This window comes from Dendronephthya gigantea, unplaced genomic scaffold (assembly GCF_004324835.1).
Source record: "Dendronephthya gigantea isolate DGI-Jeju-01 unplaced genomic scaffold, DenGig_1.0 000126F, whole genome shotgun sequence".
Taxonomy (NCBI): domain Eukaryota; kingdom Metazoa; phylum Cnidaria; class Anthozoa; order Malacalcyonacea; family Nephtheidae; genus Dendronephthya; species Dendronephthya gigantea.
The window spans coordinates 321,726-342,650 of NW_021163136.1; the positions used below are offsets into that span (position 1 = coordinate 321,726).

At 37.9% G+C, this 20,925-nt stretch overlaps 1 protein-coding gene across 1 annotated transcript; it reads right to left on the reverse strand.

Annotated features, from left to right (window-relative positions):
* Positions 1-3,916: 3,916 nt before the first annotated feature.
* Positions 3,917-4,552, reverse strand: LOC114535819. Its single transcript, XM_028557140.1, has one exon. The coding sequence runs from the start codon at positions 4,550-4,552 to the stop codon at positions 3,917-3,919; it is 636 nt and encodes a 211-aa protein (XP_028412941.1).
* Positions 4,553-20,925: the final 16,373 nt, after the last annotated feature.

The following is a 20,925-nucleotide window of genomic DNA, read 5'->3' on the forward strand; positions in this document are numbered from 1 at the left end:
ATGCATTCACATCTTGTAATATGCAAGTTATTCAATGGGTATGTGCCAAAGAAGACCATGCAGAATCCGGATTTCATTTTCACATGACCGTGAAATTGTTGGAAAGGCATAGATGGTTAAGAGTAAGGAATTATATTCTGGCGCAGCACGGTATTAATGTTAACTTTTCTAATCGTCATGACAATTACTTTTCGGCTTGGAGTTACACGACAAAAGAAGATATAGAGTATATTCAATCCGAGGGTCATCCCGATCTTACTAACGCTCAACCTCCTCAAACCACACGAGCAACCGAGGCTGTACGCAGAGGAGCAACAGGTCGAACAACGGGACGAAGTACGAAGGGAAAAGGGCGTAAACGTCAAATGAGTGTCTACGAAGTTTCCCAACTGGTGGTAAGCAAAAAAATTAGGTCTCGTCTTCAGCTTCTAGCGTTTGCCCAGCAACAGCAAAGGGAAGGTAAAACCGACTTGGCTCAATTTATAGCAAATAGAGGTGCCAAAACGGTCGATGAAGCAATCCGAGTGGGATGGGAATTAAACGAAGCACCGAGACTGTTAGCGCGATTGCAACAAAGTTGTTTGGAGCGTCTCGAAGCTGCGTTCCAAGGAGAGTGCATCCCAAATTGCGACAAGAGATGGCTGGAACTTGCACGAGATATACTGATGCGAAACAACATCGACTTGACCGAGTTTGTGGGCGCTATACATTTAATACTCGAGCAAGGGAGGGGCAAATATCGGAACGTTCTAATAACAGGGCCATCTAATTGTGGAAAGACTTTTATTCTTGATCCACTGAGCGTTATTTATGACACATTCAGCAATCCCGCTACAACAAGCTTTGCTTGGGTTGGAGTCGAGAGTTGCGAAGTCATATTTTTGAATGACTTCCGATGGTGTGCGCAGATTATCCCCTGGCATAATCTGTTATTGTTGCTCGAAGGGCAGATGGTACGTTTTCCAGCACCGAAAACGCATTATTCTCAAGACATTGTCTTTGAGAAGGATGCCCCCATATTCTGCACGGCGAAAGAGCACTTCAGTTTCGTGCGTGGCGGTGCATTGGATTTGGTTGAGACCGAGATGATGAGAGTTAGATGGCGCCATTTTAGTTTCTCTTCACAAATTCCGGAAAACGAGCAGGTGAAAATGAAGCCATGCGCACGATGCTTTGCTGAATTTATTCTGCATTGATCGCAGACTATTGCAGGATAGATTTGTGTGATTATATTGCTTTCAGCATAACATGTAATTAGAGTATTAAATTACTATTGACTAATCGCGTGTGCATGCAGTGTGCTGCGAACGGGTCACCATTTTTTTAAACCAAAATTTCATGCTTTTATTGGCATCTTTAACTTGCGTTTCTTTTTGTGATAAACGACAATTATGTCATTCAATATACGGTAGGCTTTTTAATTCTCTGGTGCATTTTAAAAGACCTAAAAAGAACGGACCACCATGGTGACTCGTTGTAAACTGAAATAGAATGATGATGTCATTCTACTTTCAGAACAACGGGTCACCGTTGTACAGTACCTCAATCTCCGTCATTTCGTACTTTTTTTTATGAAAAAGGAAATGAACCGGTGTATGATAGTGAATACTTGAAATGTTGCACTATTAATGTTGCTCTGGTGCATTTGAACTGTCTCATTTTGGAAATTTTTAAATGGTGAACCGTCTCGGTAACTCGTTAATTATTAAATAACGTTCCAATCATAAATCAATGTAGCTTATTGATGCATAGAATCGGCAATAATACACTGTCAATCGTTCTACAAACATATGATATATGTACATTAGTCGATGTTGTCACTCCTATGTTACATTTACCACGGTTTAAACATATATAAAGGACATTCGGTCTATATTCTCTCATGCGTATAATGTTACCTTGTCCTCGTCCTTGCAATGCATGGACATTGTATATAATAATCATATGCAGTAATATCGGCTTTTTGTAAATATTAATGATTTAAGTCACAAGAGTATTTGTAAGCTTAAGTTCTAGAATCTAATATTTCAAACGTTGTCCTTTTTTCTTAATAATTTCTGCCAAGCGATTCGGCATTGACGCTATTGTATTGTTTATTATGTCTACGGGAATAGATTTAACTGTAGATATCAATCTAAGTTGGAATTCCTCGAAGGTTTCCTTCGTGATTTTGCATTTGATTGCTTGTTCACGCAACCTATCTGAAACTAATTTAAAAATATTTTCAATTGGGTTGAGATCAGGGCTTCTTGGAGGGATTTTTCGAAGTTCACAGTTCGCATGTTGCATGGCTGCGCGAGCCATCGCTGAATTTTGACTTGGGTCTCCGTCCTGTATCCACAGTCGTCTTGGCCCTTTATCTGCCATTGAAAACATCGTTTCGAAGTTCTCGTCAATAAACGTCGCAAAATAACTGCCATTCATTTTCTCATAAGGTTCGCATATGATCACACCTTTGGCGAAACTGATAGCTACCATAAGCTTCACCACTCGTCCCCCAGTGCCCGTTTTGCTCCCTTTGTGGTGCATCCTTGCATTAGTCCTTCACTCTTTTTACGCCACACTCTTGCTCTAGGACACAAAGCTTGATCCAAAGGATTTCTTTTATAGGTAAACCCCGTGCCATCTAGATAAAATGCGATGGTTTTTGTCCAAATATCATCCAAAAACTCGTTTCTCATTCTGTGTGCAAAAACTCTACTTTTCTTCATGTCTGCTTTGTTAAAAGTCCCTTTTTACGAGCTTGTAGGTAGTAATAACCCTCTCTATTCAGAAATCGAGAAATCGTACTCTCCGAGACATCATTTGGGAAATGCAAGAGTTTTCCATTAGTCTCTTGATTGTGAAGTTCCCCTCTCGCTGTCTTAATGTTTGAATGGAGCGCCGAAGTTTTCTTTCCTGGCACGCATTTAATTTCCGTGGTCTTCCCCTGGTTCTTTTGGTGTTTTATCACATTTCTGGTCGTTCATACCCATTTTGCTAATCCTCCATACGCTGCTCTTGAAACGTTGCATACTTTTGCTACTTTTCTGATGGAAAGTCCTTTCATTTTGGCCAAATAAAACACCAAAGCTCTTGTCTTAGAGTCAATAGCCATCCGGATCCTTGCACTTTACTCAGCTGTTTTGTTTTGTCTGCCTTTGTCTCTGTGAAACGTTTGGTGAACATTATGTTTGGGCTTTTTGCACCACTGGCTTATAAGTATTTTGTCCTCTCCTTTTTTAGTTCATTACATAATTTTTTAGTGTATTTTGACTTGCGCTTGTTCCCCATTTCTCGCTAATTCTAGCTGGAACTGCAACGCGTCATAACTTTCATCACATACTTGACATAGTGTGTTAATGTGCTGGCACGCCTTTATTACTATACTATAGACAATCCCATGCAATATAATATGTGCCACCATGAGTTTTCAATGTTGATCCCCCTTCCCCCTATCTCAATGTTGTATTTTAACAGTTAATGAAGACTAACACCTCGAATAGTGAAAACCATCACTACCCAACATTGAAACAGGGTGCGGGAGTATGTAGTGTCTCGTTAATTTTGCATAAGATTGTAGGTTATGAAGTGTTGTTCTTTTTTTCAGTTTTCTTCTTTTTTTCAGTTTTCTTTTAAGAATGATAATAGAACTGTAATTATTAAGTTCAAAATGTTAAAGTTAATGAATAGGATGATAATTTTAATAATTTTGTTCATGACATAGTCTTTCAAGTTACTGGGTTTCTTTCTCAATCGTCTTGGTCTATGTGATTATTGTGCTACCGGAGGATCTTGAGCTTTGTACTGATCTTCATAGCTGCCCGTTGCTGCATCGTTGAACATGTATGTTACTCTTTGCTTATCATTGTTACCCTTAATCGCTGGAACGGTATGTCGCTCGTTTCCTGACACTTCCAGTATCTCTGGCTGGGTCTCATTCACTTTGCTCCATCGTCTTCTTAATATCCACTCTGTTTCGTCGGTAATTTTCCCTATCAGTCTCTACCTCATATGACCGTTCATCATATCTTTCTTTAACTGTTGCTTGATCCCACGATTTCTGTCCAAGTCTGAATGGCCGCATTTGCACAGTATCTCCCTCTTCCAGAAGGCAACAGATCTTTAGCACCAACATTGTAGTATTTTGCTTGTTTCGTTCTTTCCTCTGTTTCATGATCTTTGTATTTGGAATCCTCTCCGGCCTGAGCAACTCAGTAGTGGGTCGGTAGGAGGGTTTTGCATTGTCTACCAAGTAATCTCTGGGCTGGACTGGACTCCGCTTCTTCAGTGGGGGTAATTTATTTCTATGAGCCAAGATCGCCAGGTAGGGATCATTTCCAGTTTCAACCGCCTTACATATCAGCTTCTTTGCAGATTTTACAGCAGATTCTGCCTTTCCATTGGCTTGCTGGTGTCCAGGGCTGCTTACACAATGTTCGAAACCGCACAAATTTGCAAAGTTTCCAAATCTCTCAGAGACAAACTGGCTACCATTGTTGTTGACAAGGATATCCGGAATTCCATTCCTGGCAAAATGACCTTTTATTTTTCTAATACATGTACCGGCCATGGTATGTTCGAGGCAGTTTATCTCCCAGAAATCGGAGTAAGAATCTACCAATACGGTAGTTGTTGTCACCAATGGTAAAAATGTCAGCGCCCACTTTTTCTCCATGGTCGCTCTGTTATCTAGTGGCTCATCAGTGTTTCTTTCTGTTGTAGAGTCTTATATCTTCGAAACGTCTCGCACTGACCTATGAACTATGGCCAAAACATGCATTCCCGAGCTCTCTTTAAACACCCATTTACACCAATATGTGATTTATGTACATCAAGCTTCTTTTGCTGTTGCGTTCCCTTTGGAATGACCAATCATTCTCCCTTGAAGACCAGACCATCGTACACGCTAAGCTCATCTCTGTAGCTGTAATTATGGATGAAGCATGGTTGGTAGATCTTGCTTCTGCTCAGGCCACCCTCATCATCGTGCTCAGCGTCTCTTTAGAACATCATTGTGCTCAGCATCTCTTTTGATCTGTTCTTTTATCTCTTTAGAAAGTGGAATGGCTTTGAGTGCGTTGATTCTTTCGAATTCTCCTTGTGTGTTGGCACTGCTAGTCAGAAAGGCTCTGCTTTCAACCTTTCAGATGTTACAAGATGACCCATAAATGGAATTTCCGTACAGCATAACTCCAACTGTCTTCTGTTGAGCTTCACTCCCGTTTCCCTATCTTGTGAGAAAGTCTGTCACCAACTGTCGCAGTAGTGTCACCAACTCTGTATATGACCATGTTGTCATGTATGGCAAGCACTCCTTCAAGCCGTTCCAAGGCTTGATGGATCCTTTTCTGAAAGGTCTCTGATGCAACGCTGATCCCGAAGGGTAACTGTTTCCAACGATATCTCCTGAACGGCGTGTCAGATATTGTCAATCTACTGGACTCTTCGTCCAACATCACATGCCAATAACCATTCCGGGAGTCCACCTTTGTAAAAACTTTGGCTTTGGCTATATCTGGCATCACATCTTCAATAACTGTATGGGATACCTCTCACGTTTGAGGGCCTTGTTCAGCTGTTTGGGATAGATGCAGATGCGTAATTTGCCAGATGGTTTTGTTGTCACAACTATATTGCTGACCCAGTCAGTGGGTTCACATCAACTGGTTGTATAACCCCAAGATTCATTAGTTGCATTAACTCCTCTTTCACCTTTGCTTTTATGGCCAATGGCACTCGTCTTGATGGAGCTGTCGTTGGTTGTACTGTTGGTTGTATCCACTTTTAGATGTTGTTCTCCCACTAGCGTACCCAGATCTCCTTCGAACAAGTCCGCAAATTCTTCAATTATTTGGTTCGTAACTGTCATTGTTGATTGTGCACCTGTTGCGTCATTGATACAACTATTCACTTTGGCTATTTGTTCAAAGTTCTCTTTATGTATTTCAACAATTCCCATGCGTTGAATCGCTTTAGCCCCGGAGTATAATGGTGTCAAATTCTCTCGAACTGCCATAAATTCCGCGGAATATTTCCTGTCATTTTTTGGGTTCCTTATTGTAAGACTGCAAGTTTCCTTTGGCTTTAATCCTGTCTTATTCCACATCTGTAGAGTTCTATCTGTTGGTTGAATGTTTTTACCTACTAAATACTTCATTGGTAACACGTTTACGGTTGCCCTGCAATCGACATGGAATTTAATTTGGTTGCCTCTCACAATCATTTTAGCATATACTTCTTTCGATAACTGTTGATTAATCGAGCTTATCTTTTCTGGTTTCAGAGTCACACTATCAATATACTCACAGTCGGAGCTCGAGTCTGCTTCTTTCACTTGGTTCGTATTGTCTCTCCTGTGTTGTCTGCATTGCTTTGGGAAATTATTCCGCTTTCCACATGAATTACACGTCTCACCCCATGCTGGACACGATTCTCGTCCAAACTTATGCTTTTTTCCACAATATCCACACGCTTTGTATTGTGATGACTCTTGTTTGGATTCACCATACTTTGTTTTGTTCCTTGCTCCGCCCTGCTTTGTTCTCGATTTGATTGATTGCACTTTGTTTACTTCGTCTAATTTATTCTGTTCGCCCATCTGTCTAATCTGCGAATTGGTCACTTCAAAACTTTGGCATATTTCAATGCTTTCTTGTAAAGTTGATTTCGAATGCTGTAGCAGTCGTTTCCATGTGCTAGCATCAGCCACCCCCAGCACAATCCTATCGCGAATAAGTGAATCATGCAAGGAAACACAGAAACCACATGTTTGTGCCAATGTTCTTAGTTTGGCGACATACTCATCAATTGTTTCCCCGTCTTGTTGACCACAGCTGTTGAAGTTGTATCGTTCATACTTTCATTAACTTGGCCAATCGCATACTTATCAAACTCATCAATAATCTTTACTAACTTGCGTTCGTCTTCAGGCACTAAATCGAAACTATTGTAAACTTTACAACTTCTTGTCCTATGCAATATAGGAATAATGCGACTCGATATTCTTCTGGTTGTGTGTCACAATTATGTAGTTCTTCCAGCGTTGTTTATGTGTCCTCCAATTCTCGGCTTAATTTCTAGATTTCAGATCCAGATTTCAGTAGCCTAATCTGGCTTCTTTGATCTCCTTTAATTATATCTTTACACCGCTGCCACCATGTTATGTTTTCATAAAAGCTTTATTGTGTCTTCTCTAGCATGCTACTATGTGAATATAACAACTATAATATAAAGTGTCCAGAATACTTATAAGTCATGTGACATGTGTCACATGATTAATTATGTAACATATTTCTATTGATATTTCAATTTCTACCCATTAATTAATTTAATTGTTCATGTAAAGATTCTTTTGGCGAGTTAAGACACCTATGATCACCCATATGTCTCTTAATCAATTGATATAAGTCTGAGTTCTCAAGGAAATGTTAGCTTTTTTATTGCCTTCATGTGCAAAAATGAAAGCCTTCATGTGCAAAAATGAAACATCTGGTAGGCTATCACAGCTTTACAGGTAAGACCTTGTATTTAGAATATAACTGGCAATTGATCTCACTCAAAAAGGGGAGTAACAATCAAAGCAATACCACGCCCAAATTGGTGCACATCATAACATAAAAATCAAACAGAATTCTGCTTGCCTTGAAGGCAACACTTGTTTTACAATGTTGATATTTGTTTTTTAGTTTATGTTAACAATTATTATAATAACTAGAGGTTACTATCGCAAGTGAAATGCTGCCTGGGAGGACGTTTAGTTGCACATATACCCTCTCAGTGGATTTGCGCGTTACCAGGAACGATGCAAGCTTAAATCAGTCTGCCAAAAAACGTATGCTACTCAATAGTATTTTAAATTTAATTTGTTTTTTGACATGGAATTAAATTGCGATTGCTGAAATATAAACAGAAGCGGCGAATCGAAGATAGAAATGGTATTGAACTGATAGCTATGGGCCTAGTCACACATTTGTTACTCAAAAGACAATATTATGCGCGCTCCAGTTAAGTAACATGTACTCTTTCGAAAACTCTATTCTTCTACTGTTACGCATTTTAAAGCATTGAATGCGCAATGGGCAACAAGGTTTCAAGCTGATGTTGAATGTATTCAGTGACAACTTTGGGTTTGGCTATGGTAAAACGTAGAGTAAAATTGTGATTTATGAACAGTAACAATGGGATGTTTAAGTAATTTTTTATTACAATTAAATTTCAACAAAATCCAGAAGCCTTTACAACAAACCAGTTTTTATGACAAATAGTGTGTTGTGTTCTATTTGCTATTTGTGTATGGGGGGAAATTTATTCCGTTCTTATACACAGTAACAAATAAAACTTTCTAGCACAAAGCAAATGTCTGAAAACTGGCAGCTTTATTAATATAAATGTAAGAAAATTTAAACAAACTAATAAAGTTCAGATAGTCTTAACATAATCGAACGCAACAATTATCGTCTTATTACAAGTACCATATAGTCTGTGTAATTTCTATAACAATATATCTAAATAAATTTTTCAACAGTCTCTACATCAATTAACTTGTTTGTTTTGAGAATCATGTGACGATGACAGAGTTCAAATTTAAAATTGCGACAGTGAGCTGCTCTTCTGAGGACGTTTGGGGAATTTTACAAATGCCGAGGAACTTCGTTGCCACATCATTAAAAGCAAGTCAGTCGGAGTTTGTTTGCTGGTTCACCAACCATTTCGACAAAAAGGCGTAGGTACCAATGAGGTGTGCAGCGTGTTGGTTTTTGTGACATCTTGCAGTTGTCACAAAATGCCAACAAGCCAGTTATGACAACTGTCTTTGAGCAGGAGCAACAGCGTGTAGTTTTTGACGTGTTTGTCACTCCAAGTATGTCTACCGTTGCTTGTTTCACAGTAGACACAACATCAACGGCAGGAAGATCTTCGTTTAAGTCCTCTGTTTCAGTTATTGTACATTCATCTTCGGATTTCTTCTTTGACCAATCTTACCCAGACTTTGTCAAACAGGTACGTTTTACCATCTTGGAAAGCATCAGCCTGTTTGCCCTTCACCGTAAGAAGTTCGTTCGAAACCTTAGAACCTTACTCTGTGAGAAAAGTAAACCTATATAGGCGCAGTTTTCTTTTTTCAAATAGCTGCATTCAGTATTTCAAAACCGTATTTACAAATAACCCAAACATGAGGGGGCGTGACAAAACTTATGTTTTGAAACGGCAAACGTACGTTTTAAAACATGAAATGTACGTTTTAAAATCGTACGCCGCAAGCTTGAACGCAAATGGTAATAATACAACACTTCACGCTACTCAACAGTCAAATATGCAACAAAACGTTTATTTTTAGAATATGATGACATCATAATCTCTAATTAGGTGCTATTTTGATTGACTCTACAAAGATTACTGCCGCTTTTCACAGTTAATTTAGTACTTTTTCCATAAAATTGGTTTATTACATTTGCAACGTTTGCAGAAGTGTTTTAAAGCAATTACAAATGGAACCTTACTCTGTGAGAAAAGTTAACCTATATAGGAGCAGTTTTCTTTTTTCAAATAGCTGCATTCGGTATTTTAAAACCGATTTACAAATAACCCAAACATGAAAGGGGGCGTGACAAAACGTACGTTTTGAAACAGCAAACGTATGTTTTAAAATCGCACGCCGCAAGCTTGAACGCAAATGGTAATACCAGGGTTGATACAGTACTGGGGCCGGTTGTATCAAGCCTGTTTAGCTTAAACGATAGATACGTTCAAAATAGAAAGCAAGCCTGCCGTTTTATTCAAGAAGCAAACAAAATGTTTTTGACCTCAATACAAAGATACTGTTTACAACTACAAATTCAGTGCATAATATTCAAGTTGACTCATTCAAGAGAGTTGTAAGAGTGTTATTTAATTTTGACTTATCCACTGTTTAAGCTAAACGGGCTTGATACAACCGGCCCCTGTTGTTGGCTCATAATTTTGTATGTGCAATATAACCTCATCACATATCAGCAGTTCCAGATAAACAATATTGTCAGGTGTTAAAATTATAGTCTTAAAGTGGTTTCATCCATTCTTTATGAAAATATAATTAACATAATATTCATAGTAACACGTTTTTCTATTTGAAGATTATTTAACATTCTTGTATTATTTCATATGACTAAACAAAGAGAACAGACATCACATTACATCGACATCACATTAGTAACATAATTGATTATCACATACATGACATCACAAAAATGAAGAATTCTATGTACATGGTGACACTGTATGTAAGCATTTTGTGAAAAAAATTATCTCTCATTAGTTCATTTGGATTACTTGTCAATACTTGATAAGTTGTTCGTTATTCCTTTTTCGGAAACTGACCATTATCACATTCCACGTATGAAAATATCTTATATAATAACGTATTTAAATGTTTGAGAATTAACTTTTTTCTTCTTTGAGAAATATTTTGGCAGTAGAACACTGTCAATATTACATCAATAAATGATGTTATTTGAAACTGCCAGATCCATGAGCTTGAGTGTTCATTTGGCTCATGTGTCTGCTGATACTACACGACCGACAGGTAACAATACACGATTCTTTGCCTATAACTGTATTTTTCCTGAACAAAAGAATGTCTTATCACTTTTCTCGATGAATCATTTTTGTATTTGCGAAGCAATATAATGCTATTGTCTTGTTAGCTACTAACAGTAACCCTTAGCCAATCAGAGCACCCCAAAAATCGTTTATCCGAAAGAAAGTCGAGAACTTCTAATTATTACCACACAAACAAGATGGCGACTGTTAAAGGAGTGGTACGAGATTTGAGCACCAAGCATTAAAAAATACCGCTGAAATTGGTATGAAATTGTAAACACTGAACGACGAACCCTTTGTCTGTCCTGCCTCAAATTCTCAATTTCGTTCGAAATCCTTTCTGGCAAATTGCCTACGCTACCACCGGCAAATCTTGGCGAATGGACAGACAAATGGTTCGCTGTTCAGTGTTTACTATGCTTAGGCGAGCCACAGTTTGCTTAGAATGAAATGGTGGACATGCTGAGGATTAACATCACGAATAAATCGCTTTGTTTTTGTGTTCAGTTTCTTTAATTTATTCATTTGCCCACCTTGTATGAGATCGGTCACGCTAAAATCAACGATGCATTTAATCCACTGCGCGCAATGAAATATTTGTCACCTTTAGGGGTCGCGTGTTGCTCCCAGTATGCATTATTTTTCCTGAAACTTCGACAGTTTATTCAAAAACTTCCCTACTTTTAGACAGCTAAATAATGTCTCAATTTCAGCTTCACATTTTCGTGGGCAAGCCCTCTCAATATCAGTGGAAAGGAACCCCCCCCCCCGGTAACATAATTTTGTTAATGAAAAACCAAACATGGCCTAGGTATACCAGATAAATCTTAACTATCTCTACGAACACAAAAATTTGCCAAATTCTACAAAATATCCTGAAAAACGAAAATTTTACATTTGGGACATTTTTTTTTATACACCCTGTAGATTAGATTTTGATTTAAACTTCTACGTTTTGAGATATAGGGGCTGAAACACTAAAAAATATCAATGTTTTGAAAAAAAGTCGTGCAACAAACGCAACTGCAAAAGGCCTGGGTCGGATGGACACATTCCTCCCTTACAAAAAAATTCAATTGGATCCAATTGGAATTCCAATTGGAATAATCAATTCCAATTGGAATTGCAATTGAATCCAATTGGAATAATCTTGCAATTGGAATTCCAATAGAAATTCCAATAGGAATCCAATATAAATTCCAATAGGAAATTTAATTTAAAGGGAATGCCTATAGAAAGAAAAATGCAAATATGTGTTAAACTGTTTGAAATGAATCTGTAGTGAATATAATTCGATAACTGATGTTCTTAATACAAATTATGTATAACACATACATAGTCAGAGAATGTTATTTTGTTCACAATTTGCATGTCCATCAATATGCGTAATCACCATAAAAGCGACAGGGCAATGCACACATAAAACATCTATTTCCTAGTTCTATTGTGATGCATTTCCTGACGTCCATCACTGAAGGGAATAGTCCAAATACCCTGGTGTCTTCAACTACTTCCACAAAATGACAGTTAATTTGACAGTTCGAATTTCTGTACAATCGTTGACCAGTGCATTTCATGGAGTTCACCAGGACAATGTTGTACTTGGTACATTTGTAGTACTGCTGTAATTCAGCCCCATTGCAGTCACATTCTGGTTTGACAATGTACAAGCCGGAAATATTGCCATATTTGAACTTGGGGTGTTGAACACTTACAGCAAAGTTGTGATGCCGAGCTGACCGTTTCACTTGTGTATAATTGGTTATTGGCAATAAACCTATCAAACACAATGGCTGAGTGATTGTGCACCATTAAATTTGTCAAGTGCATTACCGCCAGAACTTGCGATGCAGTTAATATTGCAGGCTTTCCATTACCGAGTCCAGTGATGTTGTCATCCAGCACATGGGAATTCTTCTGATGTATACTCGCACCTGATAACTTCTGGTACATATGAAAAACTGCAGGATGTGTGTCATCATTGAAATAGCGCCTAGCAATTACATGTGACTTGGGAGCAAGCATAAATGTTTCACTGATCTGCCTAGGAATGTACTGGGTGCCATGAAACATCTTGAGTAACATGTGGTTGTTAGCTTCAAACATGAAAGCCGACGTAGCCCATAATGGCCCACAATTTCCGACTCCATTTGCTAAGTGGGTCAGCTGATGCACATTAAATGTACATGAAGATAACCCGTACAAATCTTCCATTTGCACAACAAATTTCTTTAAGGACTCTTCTGCCAAATCTACTTGAGAATGGGTGATATTATCACCCAAGAGAATGTAGATTCCATGGACAAAGAGAAAGAAATGCCTCAAGTACACGTCAGGAAGAATACCTCGAAGTATCACCAAACCATAGAACATAAATGCTCTCCACTCAGAGGCTTTCCAAAATTTCCGTTCTTCTAAAGAACGGGGGAGCATGTGTAATTTCGGAAGGTGGAGAAATTGATGTCAACCTCTCGTCAAGCTGTGCTTTTTGCCGACCAATATAAAAATCACTATCATGATTTTTTTAGTCTAGCCATAAATTAGACAGCTGACGCACAACACCTTGGCAAACGGAGTGCATATACTCAGGTGTCAAACCTTGCACGATATCAAAAGTTGGAAATCCATCAATAATGGAAATCCCTTTCACACCCATGACAGCTTCACCTGTCTCAGTGGCTTGAATGGCATACTGCCCTTGCTTCTTCGCTGTTCTTAAGACAGGATCACCACGAGAGGGGTAGTAGCGGGTTGGTGGACCATTTTCTCTCACCACACATTCTCCTGGATGCTCGCACCAGTCGCACCCATGCTTGCCATTAAATTGCTTGCAATTTTTAACTATGGCATGTGCAGGAGAGTCGGCAGCGCATATGAGAGGAAAAACTTTACGTTGAATCCCCTCAATTTTGGCCAAACCATAGCCCCATCATTAGAATGTTCTTCGATCATAGATGTGGAGGCAGCTCATTCACCATGGACTGAATTGGCCAAATGGAGTACAATGATGATTTGAATACAGGTACACCATCTGTGCTCCACGTTAGTGTAATGTCATTCCCTGAAAGGCGATGTTTCTGTACGAGTTTCCTGTACAGCAAAGATGAAGTTATGTCTGATATATAGATGGTTTGGGTAGTCAGGTCATGATTCGTCAAATAGGAATGTATTTTTGGATCACTTAACAGGTCAGTAAGCTGCTGCTTCAAGGGGATGTACAAGAAAAAATTACCACTTTTAATGCAGTCATCAGGGATGAATTCCTCTCCACAGTCATTGCAGGGTTTTGCAACCTTGTCTTTTCCCAAGTAGGCAGCACACACAGGGCAATAAAAGTGCACCTAAAATATAATCAAACATGTACAATCAGTGACAAAATTCAATGTAGAAATCCTTTAGATTTAATAGCTTCTATACATTTCAAAATCGGTTAAAGCTAGTAGTCACTAGGAAACCTCTAACAAAGTTAATTTGACACTTACTAAAATAACCTTAAAACAAGTGTCCCACATTTTAGTGCCACTGATTGCAGCATATATCATGGTAGTAATCATGTTAGTACCATGTTAATAACCAGGTAATGGTCACCATGTGATACACCAGTCCAGAATAGCACATACATGTAAGTTTGTGCTGTAAAGTATTTAACGCTGTAAGTTTGTGCTGTAAACTATATTCAACTCCTATATATATATATATATACAGGGTGAGTCGAAAAAAACTGACACCTTTGAAATTCAAATTAGCCGGAACTTTTGGCAGGAATGTAAAAGGCCGTAGAGTTCCAGGCAAATTTCTACAGTTTTATTAATTCTCGCACGATTAGAATGCATTTTATATCCCAAAGGGAACAAACTTTGTGTTTTAGGTTAACTTATCTCATATGCTTCGTATACCCATGAGATATTTTGGAAGACATATAGTCCAATTAATTACTCTATACATACCTGTGATTCAGTTGAATTAAATGTGTTGTAAAATTTGTACTTTGAAGTTGGAAAAATACTTGGGAAATGCAAATTCAGTATTCCTAGTAGATCTGTCAGAGCTGCATCTGTCAAGCCATGGCGCAGGAGAAACGACAACAAAATCAAAATACTTTGTGCTCTGGTAATTATTGCTCCTTGGTAAACAGGTTCATTACCATCTTCAATATCCACGCCTTACGAATTGCAATTTAAATGTACATTAATTTACGAATTGCTTAGCATGCATAGATCTGTTTAACACATGACGATTTTACTAGCAGTGGAACAAGACCCAGGGTACTCTTAGTAAAAATGTTATATAATTTTAAATACTTATAATCTTATCTTACATCATTCTCTCCATCTGATTGATCATCTGAATAATCATCTGTATCATCATCATTGCTAGAACACCTTCTGTTCTACAAAAGACAATTTAATGTTATTACATACATTATATGGTTATATCAATATTTAGCCTATTTTTATTACCTTTTTATTATTTAGCCTATTTTTATTATTTATTTATTACTTCTCAAACAGCATAAATTTCTATGCGAATTTGTATGGTACAGTAATTAAACAAATACCTGCACAATTCCATCATCAAATTCATAGAGTTACTGCTGCTATCTTGTTGTTGTATAAGTAATTCATTGTTATGTTCATCCAGGTCCTAAAATTAATGTATGAGAAATAAATATATTTGCATTCATTATATCTTCTAAAACGTGAACTACAATAAGTGCTTTAACTTGCCAAAATTCAAACATCGAATAAATCAATTGACAAGTAAGTTTTGATTTTTATGTATAACACCACCAACATGGTGGTGATGCATTACCAATTTTTTTTTTTAAATACAAGTATACTAACACTGGAAGATCTAGCAGGTATAACAATTTGTTATGGTAACTAAATAAATACCTGCATGTTTTCACCTTCAAATTCACCAGAGTTACTGCTGCTATCTTCTTGTTGTATCAGCAATTCATTGTTATCATCCAGGCCCTAAAATTAATGTGTGATCAATAAATAGTATGGTATGTACATTCCAAAGTAATTTGAAAACTTGAAATATTGAATAAATATATTAATGAATATGAATTTCAAATTTAAATGGCATTTTCTCTGGGTATCCTGGTTTCCTGTGACAGGGAATGTAATTATAAGGTGTGTGAAACCATTCCACAGTTCTTGTGTTCCATTATCAGATATAATATATCAGATATAACCTTGAAAAACTTCTGCGGTCCCTGATCACAAGCATTACTGAGAGTAACAAATCTGAATAGAAATATAAAATGTATCATACCTGCTGGTCAGTATTTTCACGTTCAGAGTCGTTGAATAGACCTTCCTAAAATTGACCCATACAAAGAATTAATCATACTTTGTATTCAATAATGATAAAATAATTATACACTTTGCAAGATACAAACACATGCAAAAAAGGTGATATAAACAGAGGCAGACAAACCTCGACTTGTTCAAGAGCTCTTCTTGAGGTTGATGTAGCTTCCAACTGCAATCGCAGACGTTTCCTGTAGTTGGTTCTTCTCGGAATATTACTACTTCCATTCACCTTATATTGTTTGTAAGGTCCTCGCCTTGTGCCATCATGTATTAGTTAGTTAAACTTCGTTTTACGAAGGTAAAAACACAGCTTTGAACGAAGAAAACTTTGAAAATTCAAAATTCCATATGGTGTTTACGTTGGTCAGCGGTCAAGACAACAGGTGCATTTTCGCAATGATTTGTGGGAAACCATATGATAATACATCCCGCCATTTTCTGAAAGCTTTATTCAAATTTACTGTGATTTTTCAGTGCTTTGCTCTGACTCTGTGAAGGATTTTCAGGCTTTTCATATTGTCTGTCAAAATGAAATTTGCCATATTCGAATTTGATGACCACACATGCGAGATTGGCGAGACATCATGGATTCTCAACAAAGACAAAAGCAAGTTAACAAACGATCTTTGCTCATTATCAAATAAAAAAGTCGTCGTTCGATGGCCAATAAAGATAGACGATATTGCTTCAACGTTTTCCACTGCAACGATTGTGAAGTTGAACGGTAAGCACACAATTAACAGTCAACACTGAATATTTTAAGTATTGAGAATGGGAAAATACTTCCATAAAATTGCGAAGTAACTGACTATATTGAATTTATAAGACATGTAGCCTTGTTTCTGTTGTTCATCGCATTGCTATTGCAACCAATGGACATGAAATATATTTATTTTAGGAGTTTTCAGGATAACTAATTTGAAATGAGCAAGTATACCCATAAGATGTTGAAAAATATTATCGAAACCATTAGAGTGGTAAATTGATCTCTCGAGATTTGAACGTGCGGGATCGATATTATGTACCACATGATCATGTTTTTAGCGCCTTCGCGATAAGAATTTATGTACCACGTGATAAGAATTTTTGCAAGCGGCATCGAACAATTTCGACATGGCATTTAACTCAAAGGGACGGTTCTTTACAAGAGGGAAATGTGTAGAGGAATCTATACAAGGCAGTATTATTGATGATATTTTGAAAGGTAGGGGTTGTAGTGATACAGGACATTTTCCCGGGCAGTGGACTACACAATTGGTGCTAAGTACAGAGTCTGTCAAAGACATTTGGGAAAAATTTGTCGCCAGTCATTCTGTTAGCCCAAGGAAACGAATCTCGGGCAACCCTGCTAAATTAGGAGCGGGTGAGTTGATGCTCGTTATTAAAACGCAAAAGCCTTCCACTTCTTACAAGATAATTAAAAACGACTTGTTAGAACACAGAAATTTACCTGGCGGAACCTCAATCTCAGCCATTGGGCGAGCTGTTCGAGGTTCTATAAGTGAAGGTGCTTGGACGTGGAGACGAATGTGTCGAACTGTAAAAAACAAATTTAATCCTGAGAATATAGACTATTCTCAAGACTACTTTAATTTTATCAGTCAAATTGATCCGTACAGGCTCAAATTTTTTGATGAAATGGGCGTCAATCTGTCCGACTGCAACAAACGGTACGGCCATTCCCTAAAGAACACGCCGTGCATCGAAGTTGGTGGATTTCGTAAGTCCCAAAATACTACATTAAACTTTCTTGGTGGTCTGGACGGTGTTATGTATGCAAATACTGTTGACGGTTCCTCCGATACTGTTGAATTTTTAAACTTTTTCACCAAAGCGAGCAGAAGCTTTCAGCCAAACGGAAATCCAGTATTAATGGCGGGCGATATTATTGTGCTAGACAACTGTTCTACACATCGCAATGCAGGCGGATTTGCCCTCGGACAGTGGCTTGATACTCTAGGAGTTGACGTTGTCTATTTGCCAACCTATTCACCTGAAATGAACCCCGTTGAAATTGTCTTTCAAAAGTTAAAGATTATTTTAAAGAGGGAAGAGATAGAGCCTTTAGTATCCGCTAATCTGCATGCAGCCGTTTATCAGGCGATGGAAGAAATTTCAACAAATGACATGCTTGGATTTTATAGACACACTAAATACATATTTGTTTGACTGTTTAATGAAAACAATATAACTAAAATTGAACTTAAAATTTTACATCAATGTAAAAACACACCTGCGATTTTAAAGCTGGGTTGAACAGCGAAATATACATAAAATGTTTAACATGTCAATGTCAACAAAACTAAATATAAACCTGTTTGTGAGTACTATAAATAACTTTTAGTTTGCGAAAAAGTATTTGCACAGTTTACAAAATATTGAACACATCATATTAGCTAATCGTCGGAATTTAACATTTCCAACGCAGCTTCTGCAAGGGCGTACAAATTTAATGTTGACTTAGGACTCTGGGTTTCGCCGAAATTTCCCAGGCATAATGCAGACGTTTCCGTATTTCTATTTGTGAAAGCTTCATCGTTTGGTAATTGATTGGGCATTTGCTGTGTCTCATTCGGATCAACAGTCTCATTCGCATCTACAGTCTCATTCGGATCGACAGTCTCATTCGGATCGACAGTCTCATCCTGATCAACGTCTGCAGAGCGTTCGACGTTTGCAGAGATTTCTGCAGATTCAAAGGCGTCTAAATCCAACGAATCTGGCAATGTGTCATAACTCTTTTGCATTCCTAAAGCAAGCTGGTAGTCGTCTTTAACGTATGAACTATTGCTTGCTAACACGGCTTTTTTTCTTTGTGGAGAGCAAAGTGCAGGGTCGTGCGTTTCCTTTGAAACATCACAGGCACGAGCACTGGTGAATGTACTGCCAATTTTCGAGGACTTAAAATGACAGTTAAAGTCACGGGATTTGGGCCACGAAACCCCATGTGATTCCCACAACTTTTTATATGGCTCATGAACGGACGTTTTTCCTCTCGTATTGTGTGGAACCAGAGTTTCGACTGACATTATTGCCTTTCTAGCCTCCTCGGGAGTGGGAATCTTACCCTTGAATTCTTGTTCAAGTATTTTACTGTCCCTATTTATCATACGCCAGTTCTCGATAGATACACCGTCAATTTCAGTCGTGTATTTTTCGTGTCTCTCTTACTAGCGTAACATACCAATTTTTAACACTTTCATATGAGTATTCTCTGCTTTTGAGGTCTTCTTTCAAAGACGATAAACGTTTACGCTCTTCGCTGATTCTCTTGTTAAACTCCTTTAGGGTTTGCTTTTCCTGCGGACGTTTTTCAATATTTTTGCAAAACGTTGACAATGAACAGAGATTAGGATATGGACAATTTAGTCTATTGTGATGCTCTTTCAAGTGACACTTGCTACAGGTTGGCATAGTCAGGGTAGACAACTTATTTTCATTTGGCGTTCGTTCTCAAACGAAATTATCGCGCTCTTTCTCAATGGAAGACAGATTTCTCTCCTGATCTTCAATCGCACTTTTTTGATGTAAAATATAAGACTGTAAAGGACTAACTGCGGATAAAGATGGACTCTCACAGCAGTGGTAAGTAAGTCCTTTCCTGGCTGTTGTCACACGATTAATTGACCGATCAGAAGCTTTGTTTGAGGCTTCGCCTTTGGCTTATGAAACATTTTGTTCAGCAGTATCAAACATATTTTCGACAGAGCACGAAGTAACCAATGACTACAAAACAAACATAAAATCCAAATCAGCGTGTTTACACCAGATAGAGACAGTAATATTTTAGAGTTCAGTACCTTCGTTTTAGCATTTTGATTTGTTTTTCCAGCAATCTTCGCTCTCCAAGCTTTTGGCCATCCGGTTCAAAAATCACGTCAATGTCTCCATAATCCATAGCTGCAATCGCCCCCACAGTATCAAAACCATTATTCTCAAAGGTGAAGGATAATGCTCTAAATTAAGATTTTTAAGCCATTTTTTTGTTGGCGTACGCCTGAAATCCATGCTTGTTGTTTGTCAGAGCCGCTTGCAAAAATTCTTATCACGTGGTACATAAATTCTTATCGCGAAGGCGCTAAAAACATGATCATGTGGTACATAATATCTATCCCGCGCGTTCAAATCTCGAGAGATCAATTTACCACTCTAATGGTTTCGATAATATTATGGATTGAAAACAGGGACATCTGAATAATCTAATATGGCCACAAATTTACTAGGCGCGAAATAGATAATTTGAGCGTGCAAAGCATGATGGTTAGCATACACACATTGCTTGTTTATACAATATGTAGTTCATACAACTAACACATGAAGTTGGCAATGCCAGGAGTGTTTTGTTACAGAGCAGGTAAGGTGTAATGTACATAGTGAACTTCGTAGCCCACACTGATGTTAATATATTAAAAAAATTCTCATTCAGACAACATTGAAACCATTAAGAAACACTTAGACAACTATTTAAAGACTGGTGACACCAAAACACCAGATAGAGGCTGAAATGTGTTATTTTAGGCTCCACCTAAGAAACCTAAATGCAGTAGAACAATGTGCACCAATAATACTGACAATATGGTAGCCATGGTGAAAGCAAAATATAGTTTGAATGACCGAACAGTACGTATTGTTATGTTATAAATGTAAAATTTCTGAAGAGGAATGAAATAATACAACATATTTTTCATTTTGTTGTTCACCACCCTTTGAAACAGACACCATGTAATAGATAATTAAAGATATGTAACTGTGTTACTCGAGCAAACAAGAGTTTCCAGTATCAACAAGTATTGCGCTTAGTTGTGTTACTTGCTTGTCTAGGCTGTATATCTTTACAACTATTGTACTATTACTTTCCTAACTACGTTTATCCTAGCCCATCCTGCCAACTTTCCATGTGGGAGAAAACTGGAGTGCCCGGAGAAAACCCACGACTTTCGGCAGAGCGTTGACTGGCTCTTTTCGCATAAGTCTGTAGCCAGTGCCTTGCTCTGACGACTGCACAACCAAAGCCCCACAGAAGTGCATTTTTATCTCATGT